The sequence below is a fragment of the Gekko japonicus genome, unplaced genomic scaffold (genome assembly GCF_001447785.1).
Source record: "Gekko japonicus isolate JY-2015 unplaced genomic scaffold, Gekko_japonicus_V1.1 scaffold170, whole genome shotgun sequence".
NCBI lineage: Eukaryota > Metazoa > Chordata > Lepidosauria > Squamata > Gekkonidae > Gekko > Gekko japonicus.
Window position 1 is genome coordinate 273,415 of NW_015160212.1, and position 18,596 is coordinate 292,010.

The 18,596-nt window shown below is 50.0% G+C and overlaps 1 protein-coding gene across 1 annotated transcript in view; it reads right to left on the reverse strand.

Annotated features, from left to right (window-relative positions):
• Nucleotides 1-18,596, reverse strand: part of LOC107109242 (alpha-2-macroglobulin-like protein 1) — a 130,462-nt gene that overhangs the window by 15,977 nt on the left and 95,889 nt on the right. Inside the window, 6 exon segments of the mRNA XM_015409819.1 lie at nt 762-977; nt 5,234-5,472; nt 7,631-7,793; nt 10,206-10,280; nt 13,829-13,985; nt 15,397-15,478. Of these exon segments, the coding sequence (XP_015265305.1) occupies nt 762-977; nt 5,234-5,472; nt 7,631-7,793; nt 10,206-10,280; nt 13,829-13,985; nt 15,397-15,478 (932 nt within the window).

Here is an 18,596-nt window from a genome sequence, read left to right on the forward strand (position 1 = left end):
CATCTGGAAAGCAGTTGTAATTCTGAGTGATCTCAGGCCTCACCTGGAGATTGGACACATTTTACCTCAGAACAAGAAAACTGTTTAGAATGTTAGAGGCAAAAGCCAATCAAGTCGCATATGCAAAGGACCTCTGTGTTCCGAGGCAAAGGCCAATGAGGCTGCATATGCAAATAACCTCTGTGTTCTGACTGGCTATGGGGGGGAGAGGAACAGCAAAATGTTTAGAATGTTGGAGGCAGGACTCAGGCAAAGCAGCTAGTGGATAGGGAGACCCTCTGAATGACAGATCAGAGAGCGAACTGATTTTGGAGCGTGTGGAATGTTCTACAGAAGTGCCACCACCATTCAGCTTTTATTTATAAGGGAGATATTCACTGGTGCATTAACAGCAACTTTACCTTCAAAATAGTATACTCTCATTTTTGTACTGTTTTAATGCACCACAAAGTTCTCAATGTCCTTTCAATCTGGTTTTATTCCCAAAATACCGAGAGATCAATCATCTGTATTTTGCAACCATTCTGAACAGAACGCGTAGAAGCAAGACAGCAGGATCCAAGATCAGGCAATTCCACAACCTCCTGTCTTTCCCGAGCCACTGTTACGTTAAATCTTGCTTGTCTGGTTGGCTCAAGAGAGCTCGTTGCAGTTTCCTCCTTTACAATCAAGTGCCACTCTTCACCTCCCCCTCCCGGCGGATCATGGAGCAGGCCCACCGGCACCTTTGGAGCAAGCACCCCAGCATCCCCACGGCTCACCTGCACGTACGCACAGCCGCTCCCCGAGACCTCCACCTTGTATTGCCCGGGCACCTCGGGGAGAGACGCCTGTTGCAGCACCAGCCGGTTCCCCTTGTCCACGTGGAATTCTTGCTGGGAACCCGTGGTGGACTTCACCAGCACACGGACGCCTTCAATCTCACGGTAGGTCAAGGCTGCGTACCAGGATAAGGCCTGCAGGGCGACCACCGTGTCCTGCGGAGCAGAAAACAGTTCCTTTGGGTGGGTGGGAATTTAGGGGACCATGTCTCCACTTGGAAGCCGGGAGCCAGACATCCAGTTGTCCACCATGTTATCTCTGGAGGAGCAATGCACGGAAACAGGCTGCAGTAAGAGGGTTCAGTCCACATGCCTAATGAAAGAAACTGCTGAAGAACAAAGTTTGACTCCAGTAGCACCTTTAAGACCAACAGAGTTTAATTCTGGGTATAAGCTTTTGTGTGTCTGCACACTTCTTCAGATACTTCAGAAACTGTTGTTTCCTTGTATTCTGTGTTCCAATATTCAGATGTGTTTTGCCATGATACCTCCAGGAGGTAGTGTGGTTTACAACAAACAGCATTAGACTCTGATCAGCGAGATGTAGATTTCGGTTTGTGTGTGTGTGTGTGTGTGTGTGTTTTTGTGAGCAGAAATGTGGAATTTGTTGCCACAGTATGGCTTTAAAAGGAGATTAGACAGATTCATGGAGGATATGGCTGTCAGTGGCTACTGCCAGGTGACTAAAGGGAAACCCCACGTTTGAAGGCAGGGAACCTCCAGTGCCAGTAGCAGGGTCATTTCCTGCAGGAGTGCACAGGAGCGGAGCTTCGGCAGTAAAGAGCCCAGGGGGCAGGCACATGCAACAAGCCCCACCCCCTGCTCCCAGCAGCCCTCAATCAGAGCAAGAAGCAGCCAGGTAAGCTGCAGAGCCCCCGGCCCCCCGGTCCAAAACAGTCCAGTGGCACCTTTAAGACCAAGTTTTATTCAGGTACAAGCTCTCCCTCCTCTGCGACTGCGATGACAGATCTGCACGTGCCCCCCCCCCCCGATAGCTAGCAATCCAAAACAGTCCAGTGGAGCCTGAGCGGTGGGTGTTGCCTTCTGACACACTTCCAGTGATGTCATGAGGTGTGGCATATGCAAATGAGTTATGGTAATGAGTTATGCTAATGAGATCCTGCACCTCTTTTTCTACGAAATGACCCCTGACCAGGAGGCAACATCAGGGGAAGGCCTCGGCCTCTGTGCCCAATTATTGGACCTCCAAAGCAACTGGTTGGCCACTGAATGAAACAGGATGCTGCCCTAGATGGACCAATGGTCTGATCCAGTGGATCTCTTCTTATGTTCTTATGATCTAAGACAGAGGCGGCAAACTCATTTGTAATGAGGGCCGGACCTGACATAAATGAGACCTTGTTGGGCCGGGCCACGTGGGTCATAAAAATGTAATGCCAGGTAGCAGAGATATAAACTTTATAAAGGACACAAACACAAATGTGGGTTTTTTAAAACTTAAAATAAAGACATGCTTAAAACATCAGCACTCTTGCAATATTTTGTTTATTCAACAGTGTCTGATAACTGACACCTCTTGCTCTGAATTATTGCATCAAAATGTCTGAGCTGCTGCAATCTTGAGTATGCTGTTCAGGTGTGTATCTGTAAGCTGCAAACCTACGATGATGCAGCAGCAGTAGAACCGGAAGAAGAAGCAGAAGATCACCAGTTCCACTGCGGGCCTGAGAAAAGCCCTCCAGGGGCCTGATGTGGCCCCTGGGCCACATGTTTGACACCCCTGCTCTAAGATAAAGCAGGCAAAATGTCAACATAATACTACTCTGAAGAGTTAACATGGTTAACAACACACTTCTTAAATGTTCAAAGATCTGCTCAGAGAAAGCACAGACAACACTGAAAAGTGGGATTTGGATTCAGGGTTAAATAATTTAATAACTGTTCCAAATTCAAGAATAATGCAATTTCAAACCACCTGACAGCTTGTTTTCAGGAAGCTGGCTCTAATATTGATGAGTTACGTTTAAGCCCCCACAGAATAATGCCACCAAAATTCATATCCCTCTCAGGAATAAAGTTCAAAAACAGATACCTTGATGTAATATTGGCAAGCTGTTTGTTCCAGTCTGGGCCTGCCTCTATCCTCGATCAAGTGACAGGTCTGATTTTTAGAGCATCAGGGCTCTGCGTGGGTGAAGACACCTATTTCTTTGCACCTATGGCTTATCTTATCTTCCTTCTTGTAACTAGGATCCTTTCTGCTATTATAGTTCAGCTGAGAAGAAATTGAAATTGCTGAGCAGCCGGGTTACAACGGATAAAAGGAAGTACTTCTTTACCCAAAGAGTGATTAACACGGAATTCACTGCCACAGGAGGTGGTGGCGGCTACAAGCATAGACGGCTTCAAGAGGGAATTAGATAAGCGTATGGAGCAGAGGTCCATCAGTGGCTGTTAGCCACAAGTTATAGCTAGGAACTCTCATTCTGGGGCAAGGGATGCTCTTGGTGCTTGGGGGGCATCAGTGGGAGGGCTTCTAGTGTCCTGGCCCCACTGCTGGACCTCCTGATGGCACCTGGTATTTTTGGCCACTGTATGACAGAGTGTTGGACTGGATGGGCCATTGGCCTGGTACAACATTGGCTTCTCTTATGTTCTTATATGGAGCAGAGGCCCATTGGTGGCTGTTAGCCACAAGGTATAGCTAGGAACTCTCAGTCTGGGGCCAGTGATGCTGTGTGTTCTTGGTGCCTGGGGGGGGCTACAGTGGGAGGGCTTCTAGTGTCCTGGCCCCACTGCTGGACCTCCTGATGGCACCTGGTATTTTTGGCCACTGTGTGACCCAGAGTGTTGGACTGGATGGGCCATTGGCCTGATCCAACATTGGCTTCTCTCTTATGCTCTTATGTTCTTATTCCATGAGACACAGAGATTGATTAAAATGTGGAATTTGCTGCCAGAGGCTGTAGTGACGGCCACAGGAATAAACAGCTTTAAAGGCAATTCTTTATTTTATACATTCTGACTATTTATCAACAGTTATATTCTGTCTCCATGAGTGCATTGTTCTCCTTTCTAGCCCTCTTCGGGCACAACGTTATCCATTCACCTCTGTGTCGTTATTTCCCATGACATTTACCTTCTCTGCCTTACGCTGGCCGCTCTTTTCCAAAACTGCTACACGACTTCTCATTTCACCCCCCCTCCTGTTAAAGTTCTCCAACAACCCCACCTTTCCATGAAGCTTTTGGATCAGCCCCCAAAGCCAAGGAACGTCTCACAGCACTTGCTCCTTGTTCAGTGTAACTTCTTATGTTTCCTTTTCTCCTCTCCCTTTGTTTCTCAATCATGATCTTTCAGGGTGTGTCTTCATTGTTATGTCTCCATGAACAGTGCCATCTTCTTTCTTGGCAATACATACATTCTTGCTCTTAGTTGCACCCACCAAGACAAAGCCTGCAATGGGGAGTGTACATCTGAGGCACACTCAGGGGTCATTTTCTGCGGGAGCGCACAGGAGCGGAACTCCGGCAGTAAGGAGCCCAGGGGGCGGGCACATGCAACAAGCCCCACCCCCTGCTCCCAGCAGCCCTCAATTGGGCCACAAGGAGCAAGAAGCAGCCAGGTAAGTTGCAGGGGCCCCCTGCCCGCCTTCAGGTACAAGCTCTCTCTCCTCTGTGAGGGCAGATCTGCGCATTCCCCTCCCCTCCATAGCTAGCAATCCAAAACAGTCCAATGGCAGCTTTAAGACCAGGTTTTATTCAGATACTGTCAGCAAGCTGCCATGGTGTTCTGTGTTGCTGGTACTTCTGTACAGTTGTTCCCCCCCCTTCCCTGCCTGTGCGCTGTTATTGTACTCTGCTGTAATGCATAAGCCAAACAACTGGAGGACGTCTTGGGGGAGTTCGCTTCATAGCCAGCTTGTTGCTTTTAGAGCCTGGGAACTGCACCTGTATTATGTCTGGAGATAGCATGGTTCTCAGGGAATGAGCGCGCAACCGTTTCCTTTCACCCGCCAGCGGGAAAGTGACCCATTGGTTCTGTACCTGTTTCAAATCCCTTTATTATGCTTGCCCTAACCGTTTGTAGTCAGTTCTAACAAAGAACGTGTTTGAGTGTCTTTCCAATGCTTTGAAATAAATTTTGCTTTTCTTGAAAACGTGGATTTATTCTCGATGCTTGGGGATCCAACAGATACAAGCTCCTCTGTGAGGGCAGATCTGCGCATCCCCCCCACCCACAATAGCTAGCAATCGAAAACCATCCAGTGGAGCCTGAGCGGTGGGTGTTGCCTTCTGACACACTTCCGGTGCTGTCAGGGTGTGTGGCATATGCAAATAAGTTGTGCTAATGAGTTATGCTAATGAGCTCCTGCACCTCTTTTTCTACGAAATGACCCCTGGGCACACTCAAGCATCCCAGCATCCTATGCAAAGCGGACAAGGTGTTACCTGCGTGGAGAAAAATCCCCCGTATGGATTCTGCTCCTTAACGAGGGCGGCTGTGATCTGGGAGGCTTCTTTGATGTCATCTGCAGACACCTCTGGTTGAGAGAGGTACGCCAGGAGGGCGTAAGCAGTTGTCTCGACGTCGGACCAGGACACAACTCCTTCTGCAAAGACAAGGGTGATCTTAATTCTGCACACGGCAGTAGGCATTGCTGGGGGCTCCTTCCGGCTCCCGCAGCCATCTTTAAGGTACCGTTATGGCAGAAATGGCAGACGCATCAGATTATCAGGCAAGTTTTGTGCTTTTAGACTCCTTCCTTTTCCAGACAATAAACGTGCCACATCCTAAGAGGGAAAGCCACAAACAATCAAGGAATGTCGTTTTACTCGGAAGGGCTTCTAGGCCCAATCGCTGCACTCACAGCATGTGAGCTCCACTGGGCAGAGTACTGGACCTTGGACCAGAACTCAGATCCCAGCTGAACTATGTAGATCGGGGGCAGATCTGATATGTCCCTTGGCAAAATGAGAACAAGGTTGATGTACCTAAGAGGAGAACAGACAAGTTCAGGATTGTGAAGCATTTGAAAGCACTACAGGAAGGAGGCCCTGCCCTTGACGTTCCAGGCCGGCCCAGTATCATCAGATCCTGGAATTTAAGCAGGGCCGGGGTCTCGTCAGCACAAGGAAGGCCAGGGTTGCTGTGCAGAGACAGGCAATGGGCCAACCACCTCTGTGTCAGGCTCTCTGTGCACCTGTCAATTCACAGTGCACCTGCCATTGAGAGACGAGGCTCCCTCCTTCCCTTTGGAGTGTCTGGGGCTTGTCACCTTTGCCACGCCAAATGGCCTGGCTTCTCAAATGTCTGTGGTCTTACTTCCTTGATATGTAAGGCTACGTGCCTCTAGGAGAAGGGGGGAAAGCTGACGGTTACTTCTGGCACGGCAAAATACTTGGGGGGGGGTGATTGGCTCCTAATCCTTAGTGCTTTTACTTGAATCCCCTATATCTGTAACCTTCCCACATTTCGCTTCAGTCCAAACAATAGATGTGTCTAGGATGCAGGGGTCATTTCGTAGAAAAAGAGGAGCAGGAGCTCATTGACATAAATCATTAGCATAACTTATTTGCATATGCCACACCCCCTGACATCACCGGAAGTGTGTCAGAAGGCAACACCCACCGCTCAGGCCCCACGGGACTGTTTTGGATTGCTGGCTATTGGGTGGGTGGGGAGAAAGCGCAGATCTGTCCTCGCAGAGGAGGGAAAGCTTGTACCTGAATAAAACTTAGTCTTAAAGGTGCCACTGGAATGTTTTGGACTGGGAGGGGAGCTCTGCAGTTTACCTGGCTGCTTCTTGCTCTGACTGAGGGCTGCTGGGAGCAGGAGGTGGGGCTTGTTGCATGTGCCCGCTCCCTGGGCTCTTTACTGCCGGAGTGTGCGCTCCTGCAGGAAATGACCCCTGCTAGGATGGTATCTATCAACTGTCTCAATGAAGTTAGCTTTCTACAACTGGCTGTTGTTGAGAACTGATTGTACCGGGAATCTGACACTCTGCTCGTCTCTCCATGATACGGCAATTTTACTTGTAGTCTTAGGACCTAACCTGTAAGGTCTTTCTTTCTTTCTTTCTTTCTTTCTTTCTTTCTTTCTTTCTTTCTTTCTTTCTTTCTTTCTTTCTTTCTTTCTTCTGTTTTTATTTGTTACATTTTACTAATTGTTACATTTTGGGATTTTTTTTTTATTTTTTATTCCTGGGTACACATTGGGACTATTACTATTTCCAGTATATGGAATCACTTCTGACACGAGGCTGGATACATTTTTTTGGCCACAAAAGAAAAAGGCTTTCCGTGTGTCATTCGGTTCCAGATTGGAAGTTAGTATATTAAATTAGGGTACAGTAAAATATGCATTTTTAATATTGGATGGAATTTTCAATCAGAATTAAATATTAATCTAATTTTTTTTTATTTCTCCATACAGCATTCCATTTTGGTCCTATATTAATTGTAACAAGGGCTTTGTTGCATGTTGTATTCTGTACTATTTGACCTCTGAAGAAGGCTCTTGGGAGCCGAAACGCATCAGGTCATGCATTGTTCCTTTTTGTGCATTTGTCACTATGAGGTTTTATTTGGGCCCTTACAAGGTTTATATACTTCTGAAATAAACATGAACTTTTGTCCATACCTAGCTAGTGATGTTTTTAACTTTTGGCCCTTAACTAGTTTTCTAAACAATGACTGGAACCTGATGTATTTTTTCAGAATGAGAGACAACAAGCAAGCTACTTGGACTTGCGCCCGACGCCCCTTGGAAAGAGCTGCAACTCAGAACCTGTCCTAATGTGACTGGGAAGAAATCAAGTATCTAGTGAATGAAATCATCCCTCCTACCTTCTCGGTCAGCCTGTTCGCCTAAGTCTGTCAGGAGCTGCCGCCGTGTCTCCGTGTCCCCTGCCAACGTGAAGACATACGCCAGCAAGGCTCTGGGGTAGGCATCCTCCACAAAACTTAAATTCCTCTTCAGACAAGCTAAAGCATCTTCTACCATGGTCCCCTACAAGATGACAAAAGAACATAAGAGCATAAGTGACAAGCCAATGTGGGATCAGGCCAGTGCCCCATCCAGTCCAACACTCTGGGTCGCACAGTGGCCAAAAATATCAGGTGCCATCGAGAGGTCCAGCAGTGGGGCCAGGACACTAGAAGCCCTCCCACTGTGGCCCCCCTGTTAGGTTAGGGATAGGAGGACTGCAGTTCAGTGGGATTGCACTTCTGAGATGTGGACCTGGCAATCTCTACCAGAGCACATCTCCAAACTACATTTCCCCAGAATTCTTTGGGGAAAGCCACAGCAAAGGGCTCTAATTTTTGAATTTTACTTCATTTATATCCCATCTTTCTCCCCAATGGGGACCCAAAGTGGCTTACATCGTTCCCCTCCCTTCCATTTTATCCTCACAACAGCCCTGTGAAAGCAGGTGAGGCTGAGAGTGTGTGACTGGCCCAAGGTCACCCAGCAGGCTTCCAGGTTCAGAGCAGGGATTTGGACCGGTGTGCTACAGCATCCTAGTCCGACGCTCTAACCGCCACACCGCACTACCTCTCAAAAGCCGCTATTGGGTCTGCAGTACAGATATGCATTTTGCCTTCCTTGTTGAGCTGGAAAAAAATAATCAGTGTTCCCTCAACGCTGAGTTAGTGTGAGCTAGCTCACAGTTTTTTAGCCTGCGGCTCACACATTTTTGTCTTCACTCAGGAAGGAGGGCTCCAGAGCAAGCTAATTTATGTAGCAGCCAAATCACTCGCTCACCACTTTAATGCCAGGAGCTCACAAAGTAGGATTTTTGCTCACAGGACTCCACAGCTTAGAGGGAGCATTGGGACCACGTGCTCCCTCTGTCCCTCCCTACAGTTACTACAAGGAACGCCCTTCTAGATGCTCTTATTTCCCTGTAAAAGTACAGCAATGGTCTACAACGCTTTATCGAAGGAACGGCAACCATCTATGTTCTTAGGAGCTACCGTTTCCCCACACTGATGGTTTGGTTCAAAGCAGACACGTCACCTAGCAAAAAGTGCTTCCCGGCTACGCCCCTGTCCAGTCAGACTTATCCGTTCTTTATTGATCCCACCCTTCCATCAAGGTGCTCGGGTGGCATTCACTGTTCTCTCCCTCTAAGCTGTGGGGTCTTGTGAGCAAAAACTCTACTCTGTGACCTACTGGCATTGAAGTTCTGAGTGAGGAATTTGGCCACTGCATAAATTAGTTTGCTCTGGAGCCATCTTTCCTGAGCTTAGACAAAGATGTGTGAGCCGGAGGCTAAAAAACTATGAGCTAACTCACACTAACTTGAAGGCTGAAAATGAAGACACCGAAACTGTCCAAGATGTCTTATCCCTTGGCTCCCTCATGAACCTAAAGGGAGACTGCGACCCAGAAATCAGAAGGCGATTAAGACCGGGAAGGGCAGCCAGGAAGGACCTAGAAAAGTTCCATGAAGGATAAGGATGGGTTGTTGGTGACCAATATCAAGTTAATTCATGCCATGGTATACCCGTTACTCTGTATGGGCCTGAAAGTTGGACAGTGAGGGAAATTGACAGGAAGAAAGTAGATTCCTTTGAAATGTGGTATTCCAGGAGAGTTTTACGGATCCCGTGGACCGCCAAAAGACAATTAAGTGGGTTCTAGATGAAATCAAGCCTGGACTCTCCCCAGAAGCTACAATGACTCAACTGAGGCACTTGTGCTTTGGTCACATCCTGAGAAGACCAAAAGAGTCCCTGGAAAAAGACGGGAATGCCAGGAAAGGTGGAAGGCAGCAGGAAAAGAGGAAGGCCCGACAGGAGATGGAGGGACTCCAGCAAGGAGGGTGGCAAGACCTAAGCAAGGCTGTGAACAACAGGATATTTTGGAGGACATTTGTTCATAGGGAAGCAACTTGACGGCACTTAACGCACATACACACGAAAGGTAAAGGTAAAGGTTTCCCTTGCTTGAAAGCCAGTCGAATCCAACTCTAGGGGTGCAGTGCTCACCTCCGTTTCCAAACCGAAGAGCCAGCGCTGTCCGAAGACGTTTCCATGGTCAGGTGGCCGGCATAACTAAATGCTGAGGCGCACGGAACGCTGTTACCTTCCCACCGAAGCGGTACTTGTTTATCCACTTGCAATGTCTTGCTTTCGAACTGCTAGGTTGGCAGGAGCTGGGACCAGAGACGGGAGCTCACTCCGTCACGCAGCACTCGGGTCTTGAACCGCTGAACTACCGACCTTCCGGAACTGCAGACCGGGAGGTCAGTAGTTCAGCGGTTCGAGACACACTAGCAGCCCTCAAAAGCGATTTTCTGTTATTAATGCATTTTGTTCTACGTGTTCCATCTACGTTTGTTAGCCGCTTTGAGCTCCGTAAGGAAGAAAGGGAACTAATAAGTGTTTTAAATAAACAAAGAAATGGAAGACTCACATTCTGGTCCAGGTGGCTCTCCAGCAGTGCAGCGGTCACGTAAGCCGTCAGGGAGAACTCGTCATCCACCCCACCCTGTGGACAGAAGAGGAAACACAGGAGACAAGCCGAGCCACGAGAGCTTCATTCCCTCCTCTTGCGAGAAAGAGTTTTTCCCGCCCCAAAACCTCAATACAAGCTTGAAGCTTCCGGAGATATCCTATGGAAGCCAAAAAACTGAACTTCCGTTAGCAGGACCTCTGGCACGAAGGCAAACATTAGAAGGAGTTTGCATCTCAGAATGGAGAAATGTTGTGCTTGGGACATCTGGGACTTTTTAAGACCTCTTAGCTCCTTGCTCCGGAAATGTAATTTATACTTTCGGCATGTTAGCATGCTGCACTAAGATGTCACTTTGAGCCCGGGCCCCCAACATGGTTCCCGTGAGCACCGCGACACCTTTCTTGGCGCCAACCGAGTGTTTTTACAAAATGAACGGGGCCAGGTGGAACTTTAAATTTTGTTACGGTCACGGCATAATGCAGACAAAGGCGTTATGTAAAGTGCCGTACCTGAGCAAACAGCGGAGTGATCTTCTAAAAACACAATGGGGTTTGGTTCTGACTAAACACGATGGAGCTGTATGGCTAAAATGCTTAATGCACCTAATTGGGCTTTTTATTAAAGTCACCAGATTTTCCCGGTTGTAATGCGTTTTTATAACTCAGGTGAGAGTTAATAACATCACTATGTCAGATTTGGTTCCATTTTCAAAAACCAGGGCTATTTTTGGGAGGGAATACACAGGAATGGAGTCCCGGCTGGCTTCAGAGTTGGCCATGCTCACTACAGCCAAAACCTCTTTGTGCGTGGCTACAAAGGGAGAAGGCCTGGAGAGCAAACCCCCCCCCCAGCGACTCCGAGGCCGGCCGGCCAGGGGGGGTCTGTCCAAGGGCCAGCTTGTCTGGGCTCCCTGCACCTGTGGGGTGCCTGGGCAAGCCAAGGGAAGGCATTGGATGTGGCCTAATATGCTAATGAGCTGTGCTGTCAGGGGTGTGGCCTATTATGCTAATGAGTTCCTGCTGGGTTTTTTCTACAAAAAAAGCCCTGTCAAAAACCATCTGTGTTCCCATCAAAATCTGGCTGGAAGCTCTGTCTTATGTGCAAAGAGGTCTCACCAGCCCTTCAGCACCAACTGCTGCGGTGACAAGTAACGGTGCAGGTCAGAAATGGCTGAGCCCACAAAAGAAGGGAAAGACAGGAGAAGAAGCCTCCCCCCCCCATTTTCCGTTTGTGTAAGTGCATCCAATGCCTGCAAAGTAAGACGGAGACTGCCAGATGAGGGTTTCCTCGCTCGCTCCAATATGCATACTTGTTTTGCATGTATGCAAGAAAATATTTTTAAACCATACGTTAATGTGAAAAGGTATCCTGTTCAACAGAATGTCATGAGTACTGAGGATGGCCCGTTACCAGCTCCAGCTGAGCTCGTAGCCGGCCTCTCTGCAGTTGCAGAGATCGGCAATTTACTCTTACAGCCTGCACAGACACCTGGCTCAGAGACAGTTGACAAACAGCAGACACAGCTGGGAAGTCCTCCTGACTCTACCCTGAGAGTCGTTCACCTAAGGGATTGTCTCCGGCAGGATTTGGCAACTCTGCGCGCTGGAAGGGCCTGCGAGATATCAGCCCTGAGTATTAACAGACGCTTGGCCACCGATGCCGCTGCACTAATTGGAAACAGCAGTGGAGGGCTATTTAGCTTCCAGCTCCACGCTGCCTTTCTTGTGGAAGCAAACTCGTCATTACCCCGTGTTGGATCTCTGCTCTCCACCCCCTGGTTCTAAGACCTCGTTCCTGCTAACTGCTTCTGGCTTCAGACCCTGACCTGATCGACTCTGCTCCCGGTTTGTGATTTGGACTGTTGCTCTCAGCTCCTGCTAACTTCCTCTGGCTCCCGACCCTGGCTTTGAACGACCTTGCTCTTTGGTTGCACTCTGGACTTTCGGTTGCTGCTTCACCCGTTTCGGCTCTAGACCCCAGACTGAACTCTGACTTCTCTTTGCCTGCATGCTAGACCTTGACACAGAGTTCCTGTCTGAAACAATGAAGACCTACTCTCAGAGATCTGCGTAACCTCACTGCCTGACAGTTTGTGGTTGGCTCTCCCTCCCACAGCATCCGTTCAGTTTGTTGTAGTGGTTAAGTGCATCCGAGCCAGTTTGGTGTCGTGGTTGAGTCTAATCTGGGAGAACTGGGTTTGACTCCCCACTCCTCCACTTGCACCTGGCTGGATGACCTTGGGCAAGCCGTAGTTCTGGCACAGCTGTTCTTGAAAAAAGAGCAGTTTCTATCAAGAGCTCTCTCAGCCCCACCGACCTCACGGGGTGTCCGTTGTGGGGAGGGGAAGGGAAAGGAGTTTGTAAGTCGCTCCAAGACTCCTTTGGGTAGTGAAGGGCAGGGGATAAATCCAATCTCTTCTCTCTCTCTCTTCTTCTTCTTCATCGTGGCCACCACCTTATGCCAATGTCCCAGAGGTGTTAGCAGGCTGGAAAAGGCTGAGGACCCCTGCTTTAAGCTCGCAGGTGTATGACTCCAGCTTGCGGCCACACCTGACGACATGCCTCCGTCTTCACACAAAGAATCCCGGTTAGACACTCATTACTAAATATGCAGTATCGACTGCAGGTTGGTATCGACTAGGACTAGGGCTTTTTCTGTGGCTGCTCCTGCTTACTGGAATGAGCTTCCGGACAAGATCAGGGCCCTGCGGGACCTTTTGCAGTTCCGCAGGGCCACAAAAACGGAGCTCTTCCATCAGGCATATCCTGGGTAAGGAGCCACGTCTTACCATCTATGTCCCGTCCTAATCTTATTCCCAGCCTGAGCCCGCCGATAGTGGAGGTACTGCTTATCTTATTATAGTCACATCGCCATCACTATGTTAATAGTTTTAATAACTTACGGTGTATTTTATACTAATATTTATACTAATCTATATTGTTGTTTTTTCTATGGTTCTCTTGTAAGCCGCCCTGAGCCTGCCCCGGTGGGGAGGGTGGGGTAAAAAAATGTAACAAATAAATAATGAAGGCATATGAAATAACTAGTTAGTCCCTCCCTTGCAAAAAACTGGGGCACAGTGTTTTGGGGGGAGAAACTAAGACCGATTTCACACAAAAGCTGTGCCGCGGTCACGCCTCCCTTTGCCCCCGCTTCTATTGGTCAATTTCCCACTCGAAGCCACACGGCCTCATTTTGACCCGTGGCTTCACCCGATTTTTCCCACGGTTTCGTGATCCTCAAAAAACAGGATCACGAAACTGCGGGGAAAATCGGGCGAAGCCGCAGGTCAAAATGAGGCGGCGTGGCTTCGAGTGGGAAATTGACCAATAGAAGCTGGGCAAAGGGAGGCACGACTGTGGCGCAGCTCTTGTGTGAAATCGGTTCTTCCAGATTAGAGTCCGCGCACTTAACCACTACACCAAAGTTGCATGGGAAACCTTTTCAGTCAGGTGTTGAGTGAACCGTTATTGGGTTGTGCATGTATTTCAGTGCACACTGACATCTACTGCAGTTTCTACCAAGGCACAGAATTACCCACTCGCTCACGTACGTTTCCTACTGCAGTGCAGTGTCTGTACCTTTAGGGCGTTGTTGAAGAGCCTTCCTACACTTTCAAAGCAGCCGCTGGGACGCTGGTGTTCCTCCAACCAGTGGACGGTATCTCGGATGTGCTTTTCGTCAACGAAGATGTAGGATTTTGCCTGGCCAAAAGCCCGAGCCACAAAAGCTGTCAGCCTGCGGAAGTGGGTTGTGGGAAGGAAGAACCACTCAGTACTCTGGTCCCAACATTTTGCAATACTCTCAAAAACTCATACCCCCAAAATCTTGTTGGTTTCTAAGGTGCTACTGGAATCTAGCTGTTTGACTGCAGACCAGCACAGCTACCCCCAATGTCAGTCAATCAGTCAGTCAGTCAGTCAGTCAGTCAGTCAGTCAGGCATTTATTATGGCAACAAGCCATAGAACACACATGCTTAAATATAACATTCATAACATTCATATAACTGAATTTAGGACGGTAAAATAAAACTCTTTAAAAATACAGTTGAGCGTAATAAAGTAAAAGAAGAACATAAAACACAGACTATTAGGCAACTATTATTATATATTTCATTGTGTATTTCGGATGCAGTAGCATGCTACCCAAACTTTTCCCACAGTTTCGGTAATTGTCCGGTTCCCATCAATTAACAATCAGTTACACTGCTCAGCACCTGATTGTCCCACCATATCTGTTAATAAGAGGAGTAATATATTTGTCACGGATCTTGTTATACCAGTTACATCTGAGCATCATGTGCTCAATAGTTTCTGTCTCTCCTGAGCTGCATCGACAAAGTCTATATTCAGTGGGGATCCTTTTGAATCTGCCCTCAAGCATCGCGGAGGGGAAAGCCTCACATCTGGCTAATGTGAAGGTTTCCTAAACTTGTGAATATCAAGCTGTGATAAATAGGACATGGGTTGCAAGCGATATTTGACAGAATCTGGGGCTGTAAACTTAGGACATCTACCGAGATCTGTCTGTCTCTCCATGTCCATCATTCTCTGTTTTAGGGCTGATTTTGCTACATCCCCTCTCCATGAGGATGGAAATTTAGTTTAAGCCAATACTGGAGTGAAGCTAAAGTAATTTTGGTTTCCATTGATAAAGCACCTGTCTCTAGACGGATCAGTGTATTCGATACACACCTTGGGACCTGCTACCCCCAATGTACGTCTGTCTGACTGAGAGCCTGGTCTTGTACCCATGACCCGGCTCATGTCAGGCGTATCATACAGCTTGGCCCTCAGTGTCTTGAATTTCAGGTAAAAGCAGCCGTGTCTTTTCCTTGACAGAAATCACACCTATGCCCCAGCTGCTATTAGAAGAGAATGACTAGATTTTAAGGAATGGGAGTCAGCTGTTAAATAAACTGGACGACACGAGTATTGGGGGGGGGGGCTAAAGATGGGCCCCTCCAGTGCTGGAAGCATTTCCCCTCTGCTGCCAAACTGAAGGAAGAATGTTGGTGTCAGCCAGACACAGTGAAATGTCTGTGAAAGGACCTGAAACAGGTTTAACATTTTTAGCCTCTAACCCACTGTCACCCCGGTATAGGTGGGGCCATGGCTCCGTGGCACAGCATCTGCCCCATTCACTCACCAGGTGTTGCCCTCAGCGTCACGTTGGCCAAAGGCACTGTAGGAGCCATTGCTGTGCTGGTAGAGCAGTTGGCGCTGGTACCCTGTGGGAGAGAGGGCGGGAAACTACCTTTGTGCTTCTTCGTACTAGTTTTCAGTAGCTCAGTCTCACATGTGATGCAAAAGTTCAGAAGAAGCCTCCAGGTCAAGATGGCTCTCGAGATACGTGTAACGGGGCCCTTAACTGCCATGCCACCTCTTTTCTCGGGCCCACTCACCCAGCACAGGACGTCACAGTGGCTCACCAAGGACCAGCACCCCTGAGTCCTCCTCAGCAGTTAGCTGTGACATCCAGAGAGAGATCTGGGAACCTCGGGGTCTCAGCATCCCCTGGGAAGCAACGCTGTACTGTGTGCCACTCAGGGCCTCCAACAAGACGCCACGGGCTGCTGCAAGAGAGGCCCTCTCTCCAAGCCCCCTCAGTTTCTCCAAGATGTCACATCCCTGCGGAACGGCTTTCCTTCTGGCCCCCTCCCCAGCAAACATCCACTCCGTGGCCCAGAAGCATGCCACAAGGATACCCTTACATCCCTTCAGGCAGGGTCCCCCTTCGCCTGTTTATGATGGGAGACCTTCATTCAATTGTAGCCCTTGCTCACCAATGTTCAGTGGGTGGAAACTGGGACCAAAGGCCTTGTCTACTTACAGGACGTTCTGACCATAGAGTTTCTGATTATTCTCAGAGCTGCCTGGAAATCATAAGGGTGGCTCTAGTAATCACCATAATCTCTATGGTAATCTTACCACAGAGTTTCTGGCAATTGCTAGAGTCACCCATGTAACTTCTGGGTAGCTCCCCTTGCCTACCTGAGGGACCGCCTTTCCCCACACGTTCCCCAGTGAAAAGTACTCAGAACGAAGAGTGATTTTAGCAAGAGTACTTTATTTAGTGAAGAACAAGACAAGAACCCCCGGCACGCAGGCCGGTATATATGTCCAGAGACCCACCACCAAAACACACCCCCTAGTGACCCTATAGGTTATTTACAGTGGCCGAGAGTCCCATTGGCTCTCGGCCGCGGACCTGGCCCTCTGGTTGGTGCGGGCTAGGATCCGCTCCGCTATTGTTCTGCAGGAACGAAGCTATGGGCATGTGCTTAACCGCATGGCCCAACGGTCGCGCACGTGGTAATGGCGGATACATTACAGGGCTTGTGGGAAGACTCCCAGGCTCGTTCCGGCGCCCAGGGCGGTGCTGGTCGGAAAGCCTGGCAGGGTTGACACTGTTTTACCAGTTTCTCAATGTCCTGATCGAGGCCGGGCCACCACACATAACTCCGAGCCAAGGCCTTCATCCGCACTACGCCTGGATGGGCCTCGTGCAACGCTGTTAGCACCCGGTCTCGGAGGGGGAAAGGAACCACCACCCGGCCTCCCCACAGCACACAGCCCTTGTGTGCAGACAGTTCGTCTTTCCATGAGGCATAAGCCGAGAAGTCAGGGCCTGCCGTGACTACCGGCCACCCCCTTCTCACCCAGTCCAAGACGCGGCAGAGGATCGGATCTTTGGTGGTGCGACGGGCCACCTCCTGCACATGGACCGGCTGGTCAGGCAGGGTCTCCAGCAGAGCCACCTGATGAGCAGGGGCCGGGTCTGGCTCTGTTCCCGGCAGGGGCAGGCGGCTCAGGGCGTCAGCATGCCCCATCGCTTTCCCGGGCCGGTGTAGGAGCACGTAATTGTAGCCCGCCAGGAAGACTGACCACCGGATCACTCGAGGAGAGGTCATCTGGGGGGGTCTGGCGGTCCGGGGCGAGCAGACCCGGGAGAGGCTTGTGGTCCGTAAGGACCGTGAAGGGCCGGCCATAGAGGTAGTGGTGAAATTTTTTCACCCCGGCCACGATAGCTAGAGCCTCTTTGTCAATCTGCACGTAATTGCGCTCAGCCGCGGACAAGGTACGGGAGTAGTAGGCCACAGGGACCTCCCGCCCGTCAGGCAGCTTGTGCCCCAGGACCGCCCCGACCCCATAAGGAGAGGCGTCGCAGGCCAGCACCACGGTAGGTCCTCGTTGAAGTGACCATGAAGGGCCGGCCGTAGAGGTAGTGGTGAAATTTTTTCACCCCGGCCACGATAGCTAGAGCCTCTTTGTCAATCTGCACGTAATTGCGCTGAGCCGCGGACAAGGTACGGGAATAGTAGGCCACAGGGACCTCCCGCCCGTCAGGCAGCTTGTGCCCCAGGACCGCCCCGACCCCATAAGGAGAGGCGTCGCAGGCCAGCACCACGGTAGGTCCTCGTTGAAGTGACCATGAAGGGCCGGCCGTAGAGGTAGTGGTGAAATTTTTTCACCCCGGCCACGATAGCTAGAGCCTCTTTGTCAATCTGCACGTAATTGCGCTGAGCCGCGGACAAGGTACGGGAATAGTAGGCCACAGGGACCTCCCGCCCGTCAGGCAGCTTGTGCCCCAGGACCGCCCCGACCCCATAAGGAGAGGCGTCACAGGCCAGCACCACCGGTAGGTCCTCGTTGAAGTGGGCGAGGACCGAGTTGGATGTGAGGAGATCCTTGACCGCCTGGAACGCCACCTGTTGAGCCGGGCCCCAGACCCACGGTGCGCCCTTGTCGAGGAGCCGGTGGAGGGGTTCCGCTACCGCTGCTTTGAGGGGAAGAAAGGATGTGTAGAAATTGAGGAGGCCTAAGAAGGCCTGCAATTCAGTCTTTGAGGAGGGGGCTGGAGCGTTCGAGATCGCCGCCGTCTTCTCCATCGTCGGGTGAATGCCCTGTGCGTCGACCTCGAAACCGAGGAACTCCACCTTTTGAACGCCGAGCTGGCATTTTTCGCACTTCACCTATAGCCCTGCTTGATCGAAACGTTGCAGGACTGCGCGGAGACGGTCGGTAAATGACGCGGCATCGGGGGCGGCAATCAGGACGTCATCTAGAAAGGGTTGGACTCTGGGGATCCCTTTGAGGAGAGAGTCCATGAAAGACTGGAAAATCCCCGGGGCCACCAAAACCCCGAACTGGAGCCAGTGGACCCTGAAAGCCCCCCTGTGTGTGGTGATCGTCTGGGCTTCTGCGGTGGCGGCGTCCACTGGCAGCTGCTGGTAGGCTTGCGCCAAGTCCAGCTTCCCAAAAATGCGAGCCCCTGCGAGTGCTGCTAACACATGGCTGACCACCGGTACGGGGTACGCGTGGTCCTGCAGTGCTTTGTTTAACGTG